The sequence below is a fragment of the Misgurnus anguillicaudatus genome, chromosome 19 (assembly GCF_027580225.2).
Source record: "Misgurnus anguillicaudatus chromosome 19, ASM2758022v2, whole genome shotgun sequence".
Lineage (NCBI taxonomy): Eukaryota > Metazoa > Chordata > Actinopteri > Cypriniformes > Cobitidae > Misgurnus > Misgurnus anguillicaudatus.
In genome coordinates, this window is record NC_073355.2 from 26,872,893 (window position 1) to 26,896,286 (window position 23,394).

The following is a 23,394-nucleotide window of genomic DNA, read 5'->3' on the forward strand; positions in this document are numbered from 1 at the left end:
TCTCTCTCTCTCTCTCTCTCTCTCTCTCTCTCTCTCTCTCTCTCTCCTCTCTCTCTCTCTCTCTCTCTTTCCTCTCTCTCTTTCCTCTCTCTCCATCACACACATGCTCTGAATGAACAGCGGTGTGATGTAGTCTACAATGCTGGATGGTAGAAAGAATGTGAGAGTTACAGGAAGAGGAAGAATAAGGCATGAGAATCTGGGTACAGCAATGCCATAGAGATTGGAGAGAAAGGTGAGGGGGGAAGAGACTCGGGCAGAGGAACAACATCGACACCCAAAGAAAGAGGCTTTGACAGAGATGATGTGAGTTCTTGATTTCTCTTTCTCTTCCTCTCCTTATGCATCTCTTTCTTTCCCGCTTCCTGGCTTTCTCCAGCTCATCCCAGATCATTTCTCTCCCCTCCCTCAAAGATGTGCTGCTGCATCTTCCTCTTTTTTGATTCCCTCGCATCCTCTCCTCCTTCATTCATAGGTTCCGCTTTGTTTACAGGCATTGTTAAAGGAAGGGGGAGGGGTCTGCAGGAGGAGGAGGGGTCTCTCTACCTTCTTGTGCATGCGTTGTCTGGTGGGCACAGATAGTGTGTGTTTTTTTTAAAGGGATAGTTCACTGAAGAACAAATTTTGTCATCGTTTTCTCATAACTTATATCAGTTAAAACCTCAATGCCTTTTCTTTCTCCATTGATTACCAGAGGAGAGGTTTGCCTAAAATGAATGGGGACAAGGGATTGTCATGTTCGAATGGGCAACAAAGCATGATATACTACTCAGTCATATATAATAGATATAATAAATAACAGAATAATAACTTAAGTCATTAGTCACAAGTATCTTGTTTTGTAGTTGTAGTCACTTTCACTGTACAGAGAAGAAAAACATGCCCTGTTGAAGGTTTTGCCACAAGCTTAACTTTTCGCTCAGCATTTCATCTCAATGAAAAATCTTGTGATATTTTTAATATCGCAAGATCTTGTGACACGAGACCACTACTGATTGAACTATTCTTTTTAGTAAAGAGCATGTGTGTGTATTTATTAGGGTCCTCATAAGGTTGTTGCAGAAATGGGGGGGCATTGATGTGAGAGTTAAGATAGATAATAAGAGGTGACAAAGAATATAGAGGACAGAGCAGAGGACAAGCATAGGAAGAGAAAGTAACGAAGGTCAGATGGACAGAAGGTAAGAGAGGAAGCAGATGGGTGTGGAAGTGCGTGCAGCTGTCACATTGCACAGACAGGAAATGAGCAACAGGTTTAAAGGAGAAAAATTAGGACACTTTAAGAGTTAGAACGAAGATAAATATCTCTTTCACACAGACAAACACACACTCTTTGATAGTGTTGTCATCCAGTGGAAAAAAGTGCATTGCGAAAGTACTTTTGTACTTTAATTATGCCAAATGTTGCATTGTGATACTTGTGATGTTATGCACCGATCAATCTGCGCAGTGCCAGATGGGGAAATAGTATTTGTAGTCAGAGTCTTGCAATGGGTCGTGTACCCGCAGGTACCCGCATAAAACGGGTGGATTGTGACATTCCTAAAAGTCACAAGCGGGGATGCGGGCAGATAATAAACTCCTTGCGGGGGGGTGGAAGCAATATTTGTTTGCCTAAATTACCATTACACATACGCAACAACAATATGACATTTGATCCATCACGTCACCACTACTGTGACAGTATGACTTTGGTTGATGCTGAACTTTGCGGGTACAGTTGGGGGCGGTTTTCCAAAAATGGACCCGTGCAGGACTCTGCTTGTAGTGTCTAAAACGCCACTTTGTTGTTGCTTCTATCGAGCCACGCTGTGGGCATACATTACAATGTGGCAAAAAAAGTATGTGAACCTTTAGGAATTTCATGGCTGTCTGAATAAATTTGTCAAAAAATGTGATCTGATCTTCATCAAAGGGCCTTTTTACACCTGGTCACCTGATGTTTTCTTTGATTGGATAGCTATGTGATGTGATTAGTTAAAACCATTTACATTTGGCCACATAAATGCGTTGTGGCAAAATGGATATGAATCTACTCCCGTGCAAAATGCAAATACACTATTCATTACTCCGTCTTAAAAAACTCAAGACGACGTTAATTCAACAAAAGGCAGCACTTACTGCATGTTGTACTGTATGTTAGTCAGGGGATGCGCGTCTCCTTTCTCGGCATGAGTTTAAGCACGCAGTACAGAGCAGCAGGAGAGTGACGATGCGGTGATTTAACGTACAGGTCCATGATGGGGAAAAGTGTTCATAAAACTCTCTTTCAAAGTTGTATTTCTGTATTTAATGTCATTCAAGTTTGTCATTGGACTCTTTTATTGGTTCTAGGAAGCTTTTTTTACCCGCCGTCGTCACTCCATAAAGCAACAAGCGTGTCGTATTTGTTTGTTTGCTTCTTTGCCAGCTAACTTCCGGGTGGCGTGGTTATGTTTGGGAGGAGTTATGCGCTCACATATGTGGTTGTCCACACATACACTTGTCCAGTTTCGTCTGAAATGCGTCCCAAACCAGCTCCTGAAGTGGTTTGATTGATCGAATTTAAATTCGTCTCGAAAACGTCTCGGAGGGCATTTACACCTGCTCTTTTTATGATCGGATAGCTATCTATAATAGTCTTAATAGTCTTTATTGAACACACTCATACAACATTAAAATAGCAGTGAAAAAAGTAAGTACACCCTTACAATTAATAACTGGTTGACCCCCTCTTGGCAGCAATAACCTCCAACCAAGCGCTTCCTGTAGCTGTGGATCAGACCTGCACATCGTTGAGGAGAAATTTTAGGCCATTCTTCTTGGCAGAACTGCTTTAGTTCTGTCATATTCGTTGGACGTCTTATGTATATGGCCCTCTTCAAATCAATCCATAGCATCTCTATTGGGTTGAGGTCTGGGCTCTGACTTGGTCACTCCATAAGGCGGATTTGTTTTTCTGAAGCTATTCTGTTATTTTGGGTCGTTGTCCTGTTGCATCACCCACCTTCTACACAGTTTCAGCTGACGTACAGACATTCTCACATTATCCTGAAGAATTGTCTGATATACTTGGGTATTCATCTTCCCCTCAATGATTGCAAGCTGGCCAGACCTGATGCAGCAAAGAGGGCCCAAATCATGATGTTTCCTCCACCATATAGTTGGGATGATGTTTTCATGATGATATGCCATGCACCTTCTACGCCAGATGTACCGTTGTGTGTTTTTTCCAAATAGTTCAATCTTTGTTTCATCAGTCCTCAACACATTTTGTCAATACTGATGTGGAGTGACAATGTGCTCTTTTGCAAACTTCAGGCATGCAGCAATGTTCTTTTTAGTAAGCAGTGGCTTCCTTTGTGATGTCTCGCTGTACCCTGTTCAGTGTTTTATGTATGGTAGACTCATGAACAGAGATGACAGCAAGTTCCAATGATGCCTTCAAATCTTTAGATTTGTCATTCAGGTTATTTCTTTACCTCATTGATATTAATATTCATTGTGCTCTTGATGTCATTTTGACTGGGCACCCACTTCTTGGTAGAGTAGCAACAGTCCCAAAGCGTCTCCATTTGTAGATTGTTTGCCTAACTGTAGACTGGTGAATTTCTAAAGTCTTTAAAATAACTTTGTAACCCTTTTCAGATTTATGTAAAGCAACAACTCTTAATTGCAGCTCCTCTAAAAGGCATGGCTGACATAAGCATGTTCTTCTTGTGCAGAGCAAACTCCAAAAGTTTGAGGTTTTTTATCAGTCAAAGTAACTGTAGTCCACACCTTTAAACGTATTATCTTAATTAAAAACAGCCGATTGTCAGGACCGATATATTTTGTCAATCAAAAGAAAAGAGGAAAATGCAAAACATTGGTTTAATTAACATTGGTTTATTAATGCTCATTTTATATATATATGAAGAGTTTCGTTGCAAAACGAGATAAATCAGAAATCTCGTTTTTTGGTTGTGCATTGCAATTAATAACAATTTGTTTTGATTTAAACCTTCATAACTTACATAACTTAAAAATACAGCTGAGTAGCACCATAAAACAAAATAATAACATGATAAAATAATAATAAACATGTTTTGACAAAACATAATAATAAACATGTTTTGACAAAATATATATATATATATATATATCAGTGGCGGCTGATGACTTTGAGTTCGTCACAACATGTATGTAGCTTGTCATGTGTATCGTTCGTAATTTCTAAATATGTATTCTGCGCTTTGAGAGATCATGTGTGCAGTGCATCACGTGTCATGCCAAGATATGTGCTTGCTGCAGACGCGTCTAACGGGTTTATGATAAAAGAGACGCTTGCGTTTGCCAGATACTCGCATAATCTCATGCGTAATAAGAGTTTACTGTTAATGAAGTGCCTAGCGTGTATTTTGGAAACGTGAGCTTCTCTTTTATCATAAACGGTGTTGACGTGTGTGCAGCAGCCACTTATTTTGACAAAACACGTGATGCACACAGGCTCTCCTGACATGCAGGACACATATTTTGGAAAAGGGAACTACACGTGACTATCCGAACACTTATTTTGAATTAGCGCATATATATATATATATATATATATATATATATATATATATATATTAGGGCTGTCAAAATTAACGCGTTAATAACGCGTTAACGCAAATTCATTTTAACGCCACTAATTTTATTAACGGAGATTAACGCAACGCGCAATTTCTGTTTGACCCTTGGTCCAGCCCATAGTTGAATGAACAGAGACGCAGACAAATGTGACTCTCTCTAAATGAGTAAAAGGTTTTCATAGAAATAAGAACATTAAGCAAATCGTCTACCAAATCCAATGCTTTAAATGCTCGTTGGACATCTGATATGATCTTTATTTATACGTCTGACAGGTGTAACGTTACCGTCCTCCTAATGCTTAATCTAATACAAAAATGCGTCTCAATTCATTTTGGTTTCGCTTTTATGCATGACTTATAAAATAGACTGCAGGACTTGCTTGATGTTAAAATAGTCATTAAGAGAGATAAAGTTCGGTACCTGATTAATGTTAAAGAGTTATTAAGAGCGACAAGACTCAAAAGCGATCCCCTCACGCTGACTGACTGATATCTGAAGCGCGTGCACACAGACGCGCGAGTGCGCGACCCGGATATATAGACATCTACACAAAATTACAGTTTTACAAATATCTGTTTTGATAAGAATTCACGCAGATAGGCTCTATAATCTGTTATGTTTTAAGTAAATGTTTGGTTAACTGTTGGGTAAAAATATCTGATGTATAACATTATATTAGATCACTTAGATTTTAAGCAGTCTGTCTCAATGTCAATCAAACAAAAGGAAAAAAAGTTGAACATACATTGATGATGTTTTTGCTTTGTGTGTGCTAAATCTATTAGTTTAACCAGTGATTTTAAGGTATTGATGTGGTAATATAATGTATGGATGTGGATTTTTTTTTAATTTGCTAATTCCGACTCAACTTGCCAGCACAGGTCACAAATGATGCAGCAGCAAACTAAAATGGAGAAAGAAAAATCTTCTGAAAGGAAAATTCATATACAAAACAATGGCTGGTGAATCTGTTAAAATGTAAACAGGCTGTTGTTAACATACATTTCCATAAAGCATCTATATATGTATATACGATTAGAATATTAAAAACCTGAAAAGTGTTAAATTAGGGTAAATTTAGAATGGATAAAAATGTGCGATTAATTTGCGATTAATCGCAGTTAACTCATGAAATCATGCGATTAATCTAGATTAATTTTTTTAATCTATTGACAGCCCTAATATATATATATATATATATATATATATAATTCAGAATTTTGTTAAAGGTCACGTTCTTTCTGATCCCATTTTTCAAACTTTAGTTAGTGTGTAATGTTGCTGCTAGAGCATTAATAATACCTGCAAAATGATAAAGCTCAAAGTTCACTGCCAGGTGATATATTTTCTTTAACAGAATTCCCCTTTTAAAGCCTACGGCCGTTTTGGACTACAGCCCTCAACTTCCCGATTGAATGACGTCAATAAAACAGTTTTTGACTAAACTCCGCCAGCTATGCTCAATCAGCTCTGCTAAGCTAAGCTCCTGTCGAATCACAACACACTAAACAAACGACACAATCAGAACTTGATACGTATTTCTGAAGGAGGGACTTCATAGAACAAGAAAGACATCAGCCCATTTTTAGGACGGTGAAAACAGCGCTATAGAGATAAGTAAATTGTGTGAAAAATACCACGTGAAACATGAACACATGTTATATTGCACACTGTAAACACAATCAACGCTTAAAAAACACAGGAAGAACGGGACCTTTAATGCAAGTTAATATAACTACCAAACTATTGGTATCGGCAGATATTAGTCTGAATAATCGGGTATTGGTGCATCTCTAGTTTTATGTAATGGATGCTCCAATAAAACAATCCATTAAAAACAACATTTCAGCACATCAATACAACACTGAATAAAATACTGTATTAGGCAGTCATTTGGTTTACCAATATACCTAATAGAAATGTCACAAAAACCAAATTTTCGTAAGAAAACTGCAAAAGATAATGACATTTTAAAGCATAAATCTGAAATGTATTTGTTGGTTTTATTCTTAAAACAAGTTGCCATTGTAAATGCAAATTTAAGATAAAAAATTAAGTCTAAAAAAAACAGGCAAAACGCAGATTGAAAAATGATTTTTGGAAACTTATATACCTGGATTTTAAGCAAGGTGAAATCTGCTCACTGTGTGTCAGTCAATGTAGAGTGAATCTGAAGATTGTGAATCAGCTGTGACCAGAGGCAACGGCACTGAAAAATTCCCAAATGTAGAAATGAAAAACAAAAGTTCATTCAGAAGCTGGTTGCACGGGTGATGATGTAATAGGTGGATGGAGGTTCAGAGCTGTGGTGCTCTACGGCTGCGCTACAAGAGCACTAGAACGAGCTCTCTCTTTTTTTTCCTTCCCCTCTTTACCTCTCAAACGCAGCTGCCAGTTTTATGAATGGGAAAACAGTGACTGTCGGAGGCAGTGATAGAAACCCTCGCTCTGTTAAACTCACATGAGGAAGAGGCAGATGTGTACATGAGAGAGATGAGGGAGGGAAATGGAGTGACAGTTGGATAGATGAGTGTGTGACACCTATCTTGCCCTAGTGAAACTGGTGCTTGGCTTTTCCCTTGCACCTTGTAAGCGGTACGATCTTGTATACCGCAGCAGGCGTGTGCGCGCGCATGCACGCACCTGAGTTCTTTACATTCAATGCATGCATTAGCTAATCAGCAAACAAACTCCATCACCCCCGGACCCCCACCCCTCCCTTCATCAAATTACATCATTTCTCTGTCCTCTCTCATGCCAAACCATGTCTTCCAACCACACGTTTTTTCTCTCTCTGTCCCTGTATCTCGCCCTCCCTCCCTTACTTTCTCCTCGCCTCGCTCGCTCGCTCACTCTCCCTCCTCTGTCGCAGCCACAGTGAACTATTTCTCTCTCTCTCTCCCTCTCTCGCGTGCGCGCTCTCTCTCCCTCTCCGTCTTAAGTATGAAAGGGTTGGGAGAGCTAGGCCCTCGTTCTCTATCTCTCTGTCTCTCTCTCCTCCTCTCCTCCCCTCGCACAGCTCTCGCTCGCTGTTCTCTTGCTGGAAGAGGAGCAGCAGTAAGAGGAGGAGGAGGTGGAGGAGGAGGAGGAGGGGGGGGAAATGGCGATGGGAGGATGCGGAGAGGAGGATCTTTCTCTCTCCCTCTCCCTCTCGTCGTCCTGGCCGTCGCTAGGCCCTATGAATCGCAGCGTCTGGTTCATTTACAGGTATGTTTTTTCTCTAGGAGGTGGGCTGCATGTGGGTACGGACATGGCTGCATGTGGAAAGCCAGAGTGGCAGGCGGGAATGTGTTGCAATGCGTGTTCGGACGTGTGCGTGTCTGCGTGTGGAAGAGAGCGCGCTTCCTCGCGCAGCCCCAGTGCATTAGCCAGTGTAGCGCGTCTTTGCCGCTGCATGTGTGTGTGAAGTACAGCTTATGTCTCACTGTTAACAGGGGCTGAATACAATGTCTGCCTCCAGCCAGAGCTCTGTACTGATACACCGCTGCTCTGATGGACAGAATGCTAAACCGGTGTGTGTGTGTGTGTGTGCATGTGTGGGATGGAGAGAGAATGTGCTGGGCTCTATTATAGCTGCTGATTTTAAGGAGGGTAGAGGAGTAAGCTTCAGTAAAAGAGATTGGGCTCTTCTACTGGGTTGTTGCATTTGGTGTGTACGTGTGTGTGTGTGTGTATGTGATGTGCATGTGTGCATATAAGGAAGCAAGAATGGCTGTTCACCACATGATGATGTTTGCAGCGGTTCGTCGTACTCCTGCTGCGTTTTTGCACGTTTTGTTGTGGAGTGCATTCGGGTTGATGTTGTGCTGTGATGCACTGTCCGACAATTTGCTTGGCTGCACAAAGCTTAGCTTGTTTGTGTTACGCTGGGCTGCGGTGTACACTGATTGTATTATGTGTGCTTAGAGCTACATTATGCTCTCATGTTGTGCTGTCAAATGCGAAACTCTTGTTAAATTGATAGTTTACCCAAAAATGAGTGAACTCACCCTCACGTCGTTACAGACACGTAACATGTCTCTTTTCTCTATAATGAAAGTGAACGGTGACCGTGACGGTCACTTGTAGCCATCCACTTTCATTATAGAAAAACATGCACATTCTGCTTAGTCTTTCTCTTTTTGTTCAACAAAAGCTGGAAAGTCATAATGGTGAGATGAATGGGGAAGTGTAATGACAGCTTACATTTACTGACAGCTTTTGTTTTGTGATGTGCTACATTACAGCGTGCCTGTTACTATTGGACTGGATGTTGCTTCGTCACTCTAAAAATTGTGTAACATCTCCGAGATTGTGTTTAGTACTAGTCTTTATGCTTGCTGCGTAGGCTTACCGTATGGTAAGTGATGCAGCCGCTTGATAAACTGTGTCTGTATCCCATCTTAGGACAGACCCAATGCTCAAATACAAGAAAATAGAGTAAAGGGCAAGGTGGTGTACTGTATGGCAGGGAAGGTTACTAGGGTGTAAGACGTCTGTAACTTTAAGAAGGGAGTGCCATCCCGAAGCAAGACCATTACTTTTTAATGCACATCAATTCGTTCCTGGCTTGTTTTCTATCTGGGCAGAGATGAGTGGGTGATATGGAGAATGGCCACCGTTGGCATCCCTCTGTGCAGGCGCTGCAGAAGATAAATGAGGAGGAGTGTGGACGGACTGTTGGAGAGAAGAGAGAACAGAGATAGAAAGCGGGGTAGGAGGTGACACTCAAAGGAATCTAAGAAAGAGTTCAAAGGGAGATATGAGTGACCCTGGCCGGGGGGTTATGATCTTCGTGATGCTCCGAGAAAGCTTTTAGATTTGGCTTTGAGTTAGTGGTTTAGATAGTTGAGTTCTAAAAGATTCAAGTAAAGGATAAAGAGAGAGAGAGTTGGTGTGTGTGCGTGCGTGCGTGCGTGCGTGCGTGCGTGCGTGTGTGTGTGTGTGTGTGTGTGTGTGTGTGTGTGTGTGTGTGTGTGTGTGTGTGTGTGTGTGTGTGTGTGTGAGAGAGAGAGAGAGAGAGAGAGAGAGAGAGAGAGAGAGAGATATGAACAGATGGAGTGGGTTGAAGGCTGAGCTTGTGTACAGTGTGACTATCAGCATGTGGGTACAGTATGGTATAGTCGAAACAATATCTCACCAGCACCTGACGGACACTGGACACAAAACATTTTTACATCATGGTAAAAATTCTTAACCATGATTTATTTATACTGAGCCTTTTACACGGAGCTAATGATATTTTCTGTCCTCAACCCCTAAACCTCACAGAAGCCTTTTGCATTTTTATGTTTTCATTAAGACATTATTTAGTATGTTTATTAAGCCATTTTTGTGGTAGGGGACTGTTGACTGGTTCCCACAATGCAGGTAATTTTAGGTTTACTATCCATTCAGGGAGATTTGGTCCTCACAATGTAAGGAAATTTGGACACAGACACACATATAGTTGCCCACAAAGGCTCACTAACAGTGCAAGACAAACACTCATCATTCAAATGATCCATTCACAGCCTAAAAATACAGATAATCAGGCTGTATTAAATAAGTGACACTGCAAGGCCTTAGCAATGAGAATTTTTTATTTTTTAAAAAGATTTTTCCTTGACTTGCCAACAATTGCTTTTATTAAAATGATAAAAGTGATTAAAATTAATTGAATTTATAAATAATGTTTTTAAACATAAAAAATAATTTCCTGTTTTAATTTAAAATACTTTACATTTAAAACGTAAACATATGACATTATCCTATGTTTCCATATTATTTGGGTTTTTAGCCTGTAAACAAAAGCTTTCGGGTTTTTGAGTTTGTTTGTTTGTTGAAAGGTTTGATTGTTGACAGAATAGACTGAAAATAGCAACAGATCTTCATGCTGCTACTAAATCAGCCATGAGATATAATTAAGGTAGATAGCAATCTGTGAAATATGAATGTGTAGATAAACATGCAATCAGACGATCCTAAAGAAAATTGACTGAGAAAACGCCTCAATCCTAAATAAAAGTCTAGAAAGGGATGAAGATCTTCAGCCTGCTCTGTTTAAAGGTGTTTGTACACACTAACAAAAAATGGTACTAAATAGCACTAAAAGTGGTTAATTGGCTCGTTGTCGTGGGGAGGCCACTTTGGGTGCTATGTGGCACCTCTATAGCACCTATTTAGAAACATGAATAGTGCTATAAACGACTATAGATGTCGGATGCACACGTGTTGCCAAGGTTTCGCGCTTGGCTCAAAGTATACTTCTGGTCTCTGTATGTTTATCGGTCTGGCTAGTGACTAAACTGACCTCTGAAATAAATACCTTGTCGAAAATAAAAATGTTTCGGTTTCCTAAAGACGAGGGGAGACGACGAGGATGGATTGTGTAAAGAGAGGTTTGGCAGTCAGGCAAGAATGTAAGGATCTGTTAATTTTACACAGTAACGTTAGCTCGGTGTAGTAAGCTATGATTTGAGCAAAGGTAATTTACTTAGTTTATTTTGTTTGTTAGCAAAAATAATCTACTCTAGAAAGATTGTTGTTATTTATTCTTAGCAGAAGTCACAGAAAGTTAGGGCCACAAAAGCCGTTTTTTAATGTTTTTGCCGTAAAAACCGTCTATAGACTGTTTCATTGGATGCACACGCGGTTACGCTTCTGGATGGAGTTTAACTTCCGGTCTCTGTTTGTTTTATGGTCTGGCTAGTGGCTTAAAAAAAGTTTTTCCAACAGCCAATCACAGTGGCCGCAACACATGCTCCGGTCTTGCATAAATTAGTGATGCACCGAAATGAAAATTCTTGGCCGAAACCGAAAACCGAAAAAGGAAAACAAGGCCGAAAAACCGAAACCGAAACACCGAAATAAATTATTATGCCAACTATTAGTACAATTGCATTTAAGGCTTTCACTGTGTACTAACTTTACTAGGGGTGTGTGACGGATAAAAAAACTCACAGTTCGGATCACATTACAGTTTTTGAGGCACAGATCAGATTATTTTTCGGATCAGCAAAAAGCAGATGGGAAAAATCTAATAAACCATAAAGAAATTGCAAACATTTATAAAAGAGAACAAAGTTGTACATTAATAAGGTCTGAAATTAGCATTAGGTACAGAAATGAAATTAAATGAATCATAACACAATATATGAAATATATTATTTTTTAGAGCTATTTGTCTCTTTGTCATGGGTTATTTGATCAATTGTATAGACTTGACAAGAGGTTTTCCTGAGATTTTTCCTCTAATGTTTGAGACCTGACAGGGTGAAGAAGATGAAGTTTGTCTTACCTCCCTTATAAACTCATCATCTCTCCTTTCTGCTTCCCTTTCCCTGCTTTGCACAAAACATTTCTGATGTACATCTACAGAAGCCAATAATGATCGAATGATCAAAATAAGATTATCATTATTATTACTTACTTTAGTCTAGTCATGTTTTCATAAGCTAGCTCACTCGCGTGGCATCACCTTTTGAATGCGGTTGCGCGGATAAAAGCAAAGACGCGCGCGGACATGGAAACTTGCGTGCACGCGTCAGTGCGGCTGCTTCGTCGCTTTTACAAGCATACATTGGGTAACTACATTGCATTTAGATCCGTTTTTTCCGCGATTGTCTTTGTAAAGAATTGCACTAGTTGCCCTGATTTACACCGGGGTACAAAAGATTTACACTGGGGCACGTTCCCCAGTAAAAGGGGTCTAGCGACGCCCCTGCTCGGACTCTCTCTAAAGTTTACACATCAAGACATGCTTAATCTTTGCAGACGCGTGCAAACAGCTAGACCGTGAGTGAAACCTGCTTGAGCACGAAGGGGTGGGGTGGGAGACGACTGATCACCGTGAGTGAAACCCAAGCGCTAGGGCACGGATGGGAGGGCGCGGTTGACATTCATTTTCGGTTTACATTTTCGGCTGGATTTTTTTATTTCAGCCCGAAACCGATAATGCCATTTTCGGCCGAATTTTTCGGCGACCGAAATTTCGGTGCACCCCTAGCATAAATGTAATTGTCTAGCTCGCACTAGGTTATTTGCTTAAGGCGATCTGATTGGCTGATGCACACGTTGGGGCTTTAAAAGTTGAGAAATGTTTAACTTTTGCCATGAGCAACGACAGTGACGTGACATTGACGGATCCATTATTCAGTTCGGCAACGCATGACAGCCCCCATTAAAAATAAATGAGAAGCGTTAACACTTATGCCCCGTGTGAATGTACCGTAATGTTTCTAGATGGGTGCTGTAGGTGCTATATAGTGCTTAAAGTGGTTCCCCTATGATTACAAGCCAGCAAATCAATTTTAATGCTATGTAGCGCCATTTTGTATATGTAAAATAATTTATTTGTTTTGTATCAATACTTAACAATGTGCTTTTCTGTACATTTTGCACTTTTTGCAAGAAAGTAATTTGATGCTTTTTGAGCGTGTGATCCTAGTTGGTAGAATTTTGCTATATTGCCAATGTTAAGTTAAAACTTATGGGGCCAGTTATTTATGCCATTATGTTTCAAGCAAGCAAAGTACAGTAATGTCATTAAACAAATGTTAAACATACTAGTCAAAAATGTTATTACGTTTTGTAGGTGCTTAAAACACATTTTTATAATTTGGCTTTTCTGTCCGACATGGTGGAGACTAAACTCTCTAGCACTTTGGGATACACTGGTTGAATTAGAAATGTGAAAAGAAAGATCAAGAAAATGCATTTACTTTAAAGGGATAGTTCGGCCAAAAACTATATTAAACCCATGATTTACTCACCCCCAAGCTGTCCAAGTTGCATATGTCCATCGTTTTTCAGACAAACACATTTTTGGATATTTTAGAAAATATTTTAGATCTTTCAGTTGATTGAATGTAATATTACGGGGTCCAGCCATAGCCCACGACCTTCAAGTCCAAAAAAAGTGTGTCCATTAGACTCAGGAGAGAGTATTAGCGTTGTGTACGCACTTTTCTTAGTGACGTATGACAAATTCGGAGGGCGGGGGGACAGAGCAGCAGCAGAGAAACCTCTGTACGCTGCGTAAGCTCTCATCCTGAATGCGGATGAGACTAAGATGGCGGCGCTACCGGAAGGTAGGTAATTACGTTAATAAAATTTTAAATATGGATATTTCTACAACAACACCGCACGGGTTACCCTCAGAAGACCTTTGTTTATTATCCTGGAGCCGTTTGGATTTAATTTGTGAAGGATGGACGCACTTTTTTTGGACTTGAAGGTCGTGGACTATGGCTGGACTCCGTAATATTACATTTAATCAACTGAAAGATCTAAAATATTTTCTAAAATATCCGAAAATGTGTTTGTCTGAAAAACGATGGACATATGCAACTCGGACAGCTTGGGGGTGAGTAAATCATGGGTTTAATATCGTTTTTGGCCGAACTATCCCTTTAATGTATGAATAATACCACAGATTACATTTACCAGCAATCGCACTAGCAGCATTTGTATGCATAAACATAATGAATTAATAGCATCATTTGCCCTCATTAGGAAGTGTGAGCTTTCCATCAGTGACCCGAATCTCTCACACTGGCCCAGACCATTGGGCCGACATTATTGTTGAGCCCTGCTTTTATAGCACTAGCATGTTAATACATTAACCTGATCCCTCACAATAACCACATCAGTGATCACAAACAAACACCTTTCCCAGCTGTGCACACATACCTGCACTTTTTGGGTTTGTAGCATGAAGGTAATGTTTCTGGTGGGATTTATCTGAGTTACAGCACATGATTCATGAATTCACTGGCCATATGAGTCATGGAAGGACAGAGTCACTGTGAGACAAACAACCAGACTGACTCACTAAACAGTAACTGACTCATCTAACTCACTAAAACTTATGCCAGGGATAGCGGGATACTGACATTATTAATTGACCAAGGTATGTAAGTATGTTGACCAAAGAAACTTTGGAATACGCTGGAACATCATGACCAAATGCATTTTCAGAGCCTTTAGCACCCTTGTTCAAAAATTTGATAAACTTGATAGCTGCCATTACTCACCCATATAACAATTTAACTTTTGCAGTTGTTTTTTTAAAACATTCCAGGGCTTCAAATACATCAATGGAAGCAGACGCTTATTCACGTGGGATTGTTACAGTACGTCAGAATTTATTTTTCATATGCGCTTATCTCCCATTATTCGCATTAAATCTTTTTCGCACAAAACAAAAACCACTTTAAGCGAGCCTAAAAACTTTTTACGGGACTACAATAAAAGATAGACAACAAAAGTATACAGGCTAAAATACATTGCTTGGGCCAAATTTTAATGAATCATTGCGTCATAAATTAAAGGACAAGTTCGGTATTTTACACTTAAAGGCGGAGTCCATGATGTTTGAAAGCCAATGTTGATATTTGAAATCACCTAAACAAACACGCCCCTACCCCAATAGAATCTGGACCTTCTGTTGATAGACCTGCCCCACACATACGCAACCCGGCATTTGATTTGATTTGCTATAAGTGTGTTTTGGTAGTCGGCCCGTCTCCTTTTCCAACGCGTTTTTCAAACATCGTGGACTCCGCCTTTAAAGCCCTGTTTTCGGATTGTTTGTGATGAAATAGAGCAGTTTTGAATTAAATTTGGACATATGATGCTGGCCCGAGAATTTTCGGGTGTTTCTTGTATCACCACCACCTCTACAATGGGTGTATAGGTGCACTGGAACAATCCTTCCTAAAATGCATTAAACTTTCGTTTGCAAAGACGTGAAACTCACAGAGTGCTCAGGGGTGTTCAATGATGTGCCCATACGGGGGTCGCTGCAGGGGATGCTTTCTAACAGGTTTTATCGTAGTTTTTGTCCAACTCCATTGACTTGTATTAGATGTGCTGTGAAGTACGGTATTACTCTGCGCCGGGAACGTTGTTTGTATTCTTGCAATTGGCAAAGGCGGATTATCGCCACCAACTGGGCTGGAGTGTCTATTATTCAAGCTCTCAACGGTGTGAGGCGTTTGGAAAAATAGGTCCACAAGTTTACAACGAATGCTAAAACACCTGTTGGAAAGCATCGTTTGCAGCGATTTTTGTGTGAGCATATCAGTGAACACCCCTGACCACTCGGTGAGTTTCACGTCTTTGTAAATGAAGGTTTAATGCATTTTAGGAAGGATTGTTCCAGGGCACCTATACACCCATTGTAGAGGTGGAAGGTGAAACACAAACACCCGAAAATTCATATGTCCAAATTTCAGTCAAAACCGTTCTATTTCATCATAAACAATCGAAAAACAGGGCTTTAAGTGTAAAATACCGAACTTGTCCTTTAACGTCAGCGAAAAATACTTCTTGATTAAAAATAAACACATATTTCATTCAACGCTACCTATATACCGTATTAGTACCGCTCTTGCTAGGTTTCATGATGGTTAAGAGGTTGCTGCTTTTATAGGTAGCAGTCTGTTTTGGCAGCAAGTAGCAGCTCAATAGGTTTTAAAACTAAGAGATTGTCTTTCAGAATATTACAGCAATCATTTCATTACCTGTGTAAACCCAGAAAGATGTGTGCATGGCGATCACAACCTTTTATTACGCACAGCAAATATTCCTTTGCCTAAATATACAGCCAAGCTTTTACCATCTTGTTCCTTTAGAATTTTTACGACCGGTTATGAACTTGTCCAGGATACTGTACTTTGATTTGAAAACATTATGTATGGGCGTGTTGCTGAGATTCTTTCGAAGTGAACATTGGCGTGGGGAATGACTAATTTTGTTCACACTCGTTGCCAAACCTGTGTACTGTATTACTTACTTGTGCATGTCTGCATATTAGTCTGGCTAGTTCCTATATTCGGTTCTGCCCGTTGCTTAGGCAACCACCAACATCTCGCTTACAGTGCCTATTGCACATATGAACATCACATATAAGATCTGTGGTCTCTTTGCAATTCATAGGCCAGTTGTGTTACTATGGTGGGTGGATGATGTCTTACCCCTCCCGATGTTTTGTCAGAGTATGCTGAGTGATGTTTGAACTATAGGCTATTCAAGATTGGTATCTTGTAAACATTCACACTTGTTGATCACTGCGTGTAAATTTTACAGGGTTCCCACGGGTCCTTGAAAGTTTGTGAATCTGGGGGGGGGGGTTCAAGGCCCTGGGAAGTTTTTGAAAATATACATACATAGATACAGGTCATTGAAAGTGCTTGAATCTATTTTATGCAAGAAGTTTTCTGGAAAAATCCATATTATTCTCTGTGTAGTGTAGGATAATATCATAAAAATTCTAGACTTTTTAACCACACGTGCTAAACTGTTCGCTTTAAATGCTTATATCTTCAGTATGCGAATGTTAATTCATACCAAAATGCTTTTTTGCATAGTTGTGTTTGACACATAAAAACGAAACGTATGTAATTGTTGTTCCCTGAGAAGGGAACGAGACGCTGTGTCTTCCTTGCCATACTCCCTGCGTCCCCGTAACGCTGTCTTTGGCAATATTTCAGATAGCGATATACTTCCTGCATCACCCTGTCTTTGTCATTAAGCCTCGCCATTGGTTGAATTTGATATACACATTCAGGCGCACTTACCCCTGGAGGCGTCCCCAAAGTGTCACCGCAGTGACGCAGCGCGAGTTCCCTCAAAAGGGAACTGTAACAATATATCTTAAAAGGTAACACGATGTAACCTTGCTCTCACTCGAAATGTGTCCACACATTTAGTCCTTGAATTTGAGGGGGATTTGCATCTGGAAAGTCCTTGAAAGGTCCTTGAATTTGGACTAAGTTGTGGGAACCCTGATTTTATCTTGGTTTACAAATTAGGTTACATGTTAGGATAGAATTTAATCCTGACTTTAATCCTGAAATTAATGTCTTTCAGAAAACGGAAGGGTTAAATTAAGAAACCTTATCCAGGACTGCCACTGGTGCCCCATAAAAATATAAGTACATGACACCTGTTTAGACTAGTCTGTCCATTTTAGAGATGGATGGACTTCAGACAGCTTTCAAGTCCCAGTGACTGGTTTCCCGCCAAATGTGTTTCTTGTAACAGCTTTTAAAGCAGGAAAATTGCCATGTGTGGTCTGACCTGCTGTTGTGTTTCACATTGGCTCTGCCTGTCACCCAGTTTCTCGTCTCTGGTCCTCTGGCAATGAGATTGAACAGTTGGTTAAGTCTCCTGAACACAGATCTGAAGTATGATGATATTGTGTTCTGAACTGCAATGCACTTGTTGATGCAAAAGCACAGAAGCCAAGCATTGTAAACAATGAAGTCAATCTAAGGGGGCTCCAGTGTGAATAAAAACAACCAGAAGGGTAAAAGTGTTAGTGTTACAAAATCAAGAAATGCACAGTAGTTGCAAAATGGTGATATGTATACCTGTTTTTGTTATGTTAATTTTGTTAGACCCATTGTTAGAAAAAATCTGACCCAGTCTGTGAAAACTAAAACCCAGTGTTTTTGTGATTTTTATAAAATCATCCTACATATTGTAGAGAACATTTTGTTAAAATAAAATCGTAATATGTCTTAAATATTGACTGAATAAAGCAATTTCAAGCGAAATCAGTGTTTAGGAAGCCATGACTGTGCCTACATTGATGCTCCAATCTCCTAATAAGATTGAGACTTTAGTCTGGATTTCATAGACATGGTCACCAAAAGGTAGTCTTGCTCTCTTGCACCATTGTTTGAGCCAATGTATCTATGTATCAATGTATCTATCTTTAAAACATTTTCATTTTTGTATGAATTTTTTCTTTAACATTGAAAAGAATTGCACTTCCCCTTTAGGGTCAGACAGATGGCGCAGGCCGTCTTAAAAAGATTTATTCATACACCATACTCTTAGTTTCTCTGGCCTGTGACCCCATCCCTCACTCAATTGTTCATTCAGGATTTAAATCTTTTGGTGTCCTGGTGCAGTGAAGATACTTACCTCCCCCTAATTCTTTTCTGCCCATATTGTCCCCTGCCTTCTGTTGCCCTCTGATGGTGTGCCGCTGCTCCCTTCAATTAATGTGTTTCACTCTCACTGATATTTTGATTTCCTTTCTTTCTTATTCTCGCTTATTCTCTCTCTCTCGCTTCTCTGTGTCTGTTTCTCAGTGACTATATAATCAAGGAGAAAACGGTCCTCCTGCAAAAAAAAGACAATGAGGGGTTTGGCTTTGTGCTAAGAGGAGCCAAGGGTAAGACGTATTTTTGAAGCTTTTTAAAATTGTAATCACACAAAACGACTGCCATCAATTTTCTTTCTCAGTTTCTCCTCATGTATTCCCATGATTTTCCATGTGTTATGTGGATATGCACACCACAGGGTTTACTGATTGTACACATGTCCCGTCTTTGTAGCTCAGACCCCCATAGAAGAGTTTACTCCCACCCCAGCCTTTCCAGCACTGCAGTACCTTGAGTCTGTCGACGAGGGAGGCGTGGCTTGGAGAGCTGGTCTACGAATGGGAGACTTCCTTATTGAGGTGGCTGCAAAACTGCATCTTGGACCTTGTAGTCTGTTCTTTCTTCTGTATAATCCTCATTACTCAACTTCTTTCTTTATGTTTTTTTTGTTTGGTTTTTACTCACTTTCTTTGTTCTTCCTTTTACATGTCTCTCTCTCCTCTTTTTCAGGTGAATGGTCAGAATGTGGTTAAGGTTGGACACAGGCAAGTGGTCAATATGATCAGACAAGGCGGTAACAGCCTCATGGTCAAGGTTGTCATGGTTACCCGGAATCCTGATATGGAGGAAGGGATCAGAAAGAAAAGTAAGACATACAAATTACATACAAATGCACATATTTCTACGTTAACATGTTTATAATTAATAGTTTGTCTGGTTGAGTCTGTGGGTGCAAAAATTATTGGGGGGTTTCCTGGACAGAGTTTAGATTAATCCAGGACTAGGCTTAAGATATATTAGGATATTAAAGGGGACATTTCACAAGACTTTTTTAAGATGTAGAATAAGTCTATGGTGTCCCCAGAGTACATATGTGAAGTTTTAGCTAAAAACACCACACAGATCTTTCCCCGCCATTGACGGGTTATTATCCACCAGGTGGCGCTCTTCCGCAACTTATAAAAACCGGAAGTATTGCCCTAGGGCAAACAGCTGTATGTCCGTGTGTGTTTTAAAGATTGCTCTGCATCTGATCTCTATCAAAAGTCCTTCACAAAAATGGAATTATCTCAGCGTTTTGCTCAAAAATTAGGTGTAGGCAAAAATGGGCCGTTTATGGGTGTGTCCTTTAAAATGCAAATAAGCTGATGAAATGCAAACACTGATCGCCATAATGGTGGTTTGTTGAAATTAAAACTCAATTGTGCTGTCAATTATTTTCTCTCTGTCCCTCTCTGTACTAAAAGGCAGTGCTGTGGTTGGATAGTGCAGATTAAGGGGTGATATTATTATAATAAGATCCCCTTCTGACATCACAAGGGGAGCTAAATTTCAATGACCTATTTTTTCACATGCTTGCAAAGTTACTATGTTGCTCTTTTTTACATTTTCTAGGTTGACAGAAGCACTGGGGACCCAATTAAACATGGAAAAAAACACATTTCCATGATATGTCCCCTTTAAAGTAGATTTTACAAACATACCATACAAAAACAATACTGGTGTGCATCTTGAGACAAAACAATGGCACTGATATATGTTAAGATATGTCAGGGCAAGATGTTTTTAAGTTAAGATAGCTCAAATATGCGTTTTAGTCTGCGACAAGGATGAGGTCTGTCCGGGAAACCACCCCATCTACTTTTCAAAATTTCTAAGCTTGCATGCCCAACTTTTTGGTGAGTAATCATTATATTTTAAGAGCTTTGTTTTGCTTGGATGGAATGCAAAAAAAATTGCAGCTTCCCTGTTAAAATGACAGCTTTAAGGCAAGGCATTTGCAAAGCAGTAGTCTGGCCTGTGATATTAACTGATTGATATACTCCCTAATATGGCTTATGCCTACTCACCTGTTTATTTTATGAATAAGTTGCAATAATAATAATGATAAATGTAATGATAACAGCAGTGGTTTTGTCACTTTCTCTCCACAGTCCCACAGCAGAGCAAGAGACTGAGTACACCGGCTATCGCTCTGCGCTCCAAATCTATGACATCAGAACTGGAAGAGATGGGTAAGATGTGAGGATGAGGAGGACAGAATGAAAAATACTAGTGGACAGTTCCAGACATTTGAGAGAGGGCAGTCACAATATGAGAAAGAAAAGTCAGAGAGGATGAAGGAGCCAAAAGGAATAGCTGAGATAGTTGAAAATGGGAGGGATTGAAGAAGAGAGTGAACTGTCACAGTAATGCATTGACAGGAAATAGAACATCACAATAACAATTATGGAGAGAAGTGTTTAAACTGGATGTCGCGGACATAGAGAGAGACATGGACATAAAATGAGTGAGAGAGTAAGCGAGAGAGACCATAAATGTAAATAAGTCTCAATGCATTTCACTGTTCTTTCAGAAGTTCCACAACTAAGTTGTCACTACCAGCACCCCCACTACAGGTAACCCCTCAAAAACTGTCCAAACCTCCAACCTTAAACCCCCCTGCCCTTCACCTTACCCCTCAGTCCTCCACCTGCACCCCTCTTAGCTTTAACCCTCAACCCGAATCTAAACCACCTTCCTAAGGGTCACACACCTCTGGCTATTAGAAAAAAACAGGTTAGTGAGTGCTGCGTGTGTTGCTGTAGTAACGCTACAGGAGGTGGGCATTGCTGGAAAGACACAGGATGAGCTGGCTCATGGTGCCACCATCACGTACAATCATTTAGTTTACCAGGCAGTCAGTGTTATACAACAAGGAGGAAAACAGAATAGAAAAACACCACAAAAAACACTGTTTGTTCTGTATTTAAATAGATACACCTTATCCTGTCGCCCTTTAAACCACCCTACCTCACCTGTAGTCCACCGAGGCATGTTCCACCCTTCCCTTTCGCTTTAGCCCAAATTATGTTCTCGGCGTTCACAGTCCCCTTTGGCATTGTAACTAATGTAGGTTAGAGGGCTTTTTTTTGTTCTTTTTAAGGGTAGACGCCGCCGTTTTTGAATGTTTTGCTGTGTTCTTGCCTCAACTTGGATGAGTTGGTGCATACCTATCTTTTTTTAAATGCGCGCACTTCATCTTTGTACAGCGCATCGTGGATGTGTTGGCGTTTGGCCTAGCCCAATTCATTCCTTAGGATCCAAACAGGGATGAATTTAGAAGCCACCAAACACTTCCATGTTTTCCCTATTTGAGGACTGTTACACAGTAGTTGCATGAGTGGGTATAGTGACACAAAATAAAAGTGGCGATTTTTTAAGCAGATAAAAAATAAGAACTATATTGTATGGCAGAAGAGCACTTAGTGTGCAGCACTTTGACCTCGGCGTGCAGTAACATCATTAACAAATTGCCACGTTTTATTTTGTGCCACCATACTTACTCGTGGCTACTCATAACAGTCTTTAAATAAGAAAAACATGGTATTTGGTGGCTTCTGGATTCATTCCTGTTTGGATCCTGGGGAGTGAGTGGGGCTGGGCTGGGTGCTAACACATTCACAATGCGCGGCTGTGCAGGGATGAAGTGCGCGGGTTGAAGAGGGATGGGTGTGTGTTGGTTCGTCTGGGTTGAGGTGGGAACATAGTAAAATATTGAAAAACTGTGGCGTTTTCCTTTAAATGCCTAATTCTTATGATTCTGTCGTTAATGTAGGATTATTATTAGCAACATTATTTGTTCTCAAGGTGCCAGGCCATTACAGTGAGCACTTATAAGAAAGTACTAAACATTAGGCTGGCAAGTTTGTGTTTCTATTCTTTTTAAGTTTAACTTAAATAGGACATTTTTCAGTTTTCTTGCACTTACACAATTTTGTTAATGTGCAATCAGTGTTTTTATATGTACCTGCCTCTAAATTTCTACAAATGTGATTGTTTATTTTTCATGTCGGTCAGTAGGTCTTTTCATCTCTATGTAGGCGGTTCATGGCTAGAAAATGCTACTATGTAGGGTATAATATTATTGCATGTACATTGTTATAAAAGATGCAGAAGTTTAATGTTTTTAACCTCATCAGACTGCTGTTGACGTGTTAAACCCCAAGTATGCTTCGCTTGTCCGCTTTCACACTGTCCGTGTGTGGCCCTGTGCACAGACATTAGAGTATATTTGCATGCTCAACTGTGCATGAGACAGAGTGGAATGCAGAAAAGTAGAAGTATATTTGAGCCTTTTCTGCTGCATCTTCTTCTCAGTGTGCCGAATTAGTCTCAGGTGTTAAATATGTGCAAGTGTTGGCATCTACCATACGCCCATTCAAATGCAGTATTTGATGTAAGTGAAGAGCTCTCACCTTTTTCAGATCCATTCACCTCTTCACCTGGTGCTGAGTCCCACCTCACAGACAAGATCACTCGTGAATTAGCTCTCTAAACTGAGACCTTTTTAACCAGACAGCAAAGCTTAAATTAAAAAGACAGAAATGAACAGGGAGAGCGGCTCCTAAATGGTTTTAACAGGCAGATCAACTTATTAAATTTATCCCTAGATAAAAAAAGAGTCATGGATATATAGAATTTATTTTGATTTATATACACTTAGAATTATAACAAATATACATATACACTTTTCCTACACACTCGTTCACTATGAACCCTTCCTACACGCTTGTGGGGTGCTTTATAGTGATTGAACCCTAACTAACCTGTTTTTATAACCTCCCTAATCTCTTTGTCTGTCCTGGCATGCCTTACACAGTGGACAGAGGTAAGAAGCATCACTTACAGTAACTTTAAATTAATATTTTACTAAGGTTGTGCAAAGGATTGGGAGTTGATG

At 40.0% G+C, this 23,394-nt stretch overlaps 1 protein-coding gene across 1 annotated transcript in view; it reads left to right on the forward strand.

Moving 5' to 3' along the window:
* Nucleotides 1-23,394, forward strand: part of shank1 (SH3 and multiple ankyrin repeat domains 1) — a 114,867-nt gene that overhangs the window by 81,144 nt on the left and 10,329 nt on the right. Inside the window, exons 16-20 of the mRNA XM_073857293.1 lie at nucleotides 18,660-18,742; nucleotides 18,906-19,030; nucleotides 19,182-19,317; nucleotides 20,606-20,686; nucleotides 23,314-23,322. Coding sequence (XP_073713394.1) covers nucleotides 18,660-18,742; nucleotides 18,906-19,030; nucleotides 19,182-19,317; nucleotides 20,606-20,686; nucleotides 23,314-23,322 — 434 coding nt within the window. The remainder of the gene's footprint in view (nucleotides 1-18,659; nucleotides 18,743-18,905; nucleotides 19,031-19,181; nucleotides 19,318-20,605; nucleotides 20,687-23,313; nucleotides 23,323-23,394) is intronic.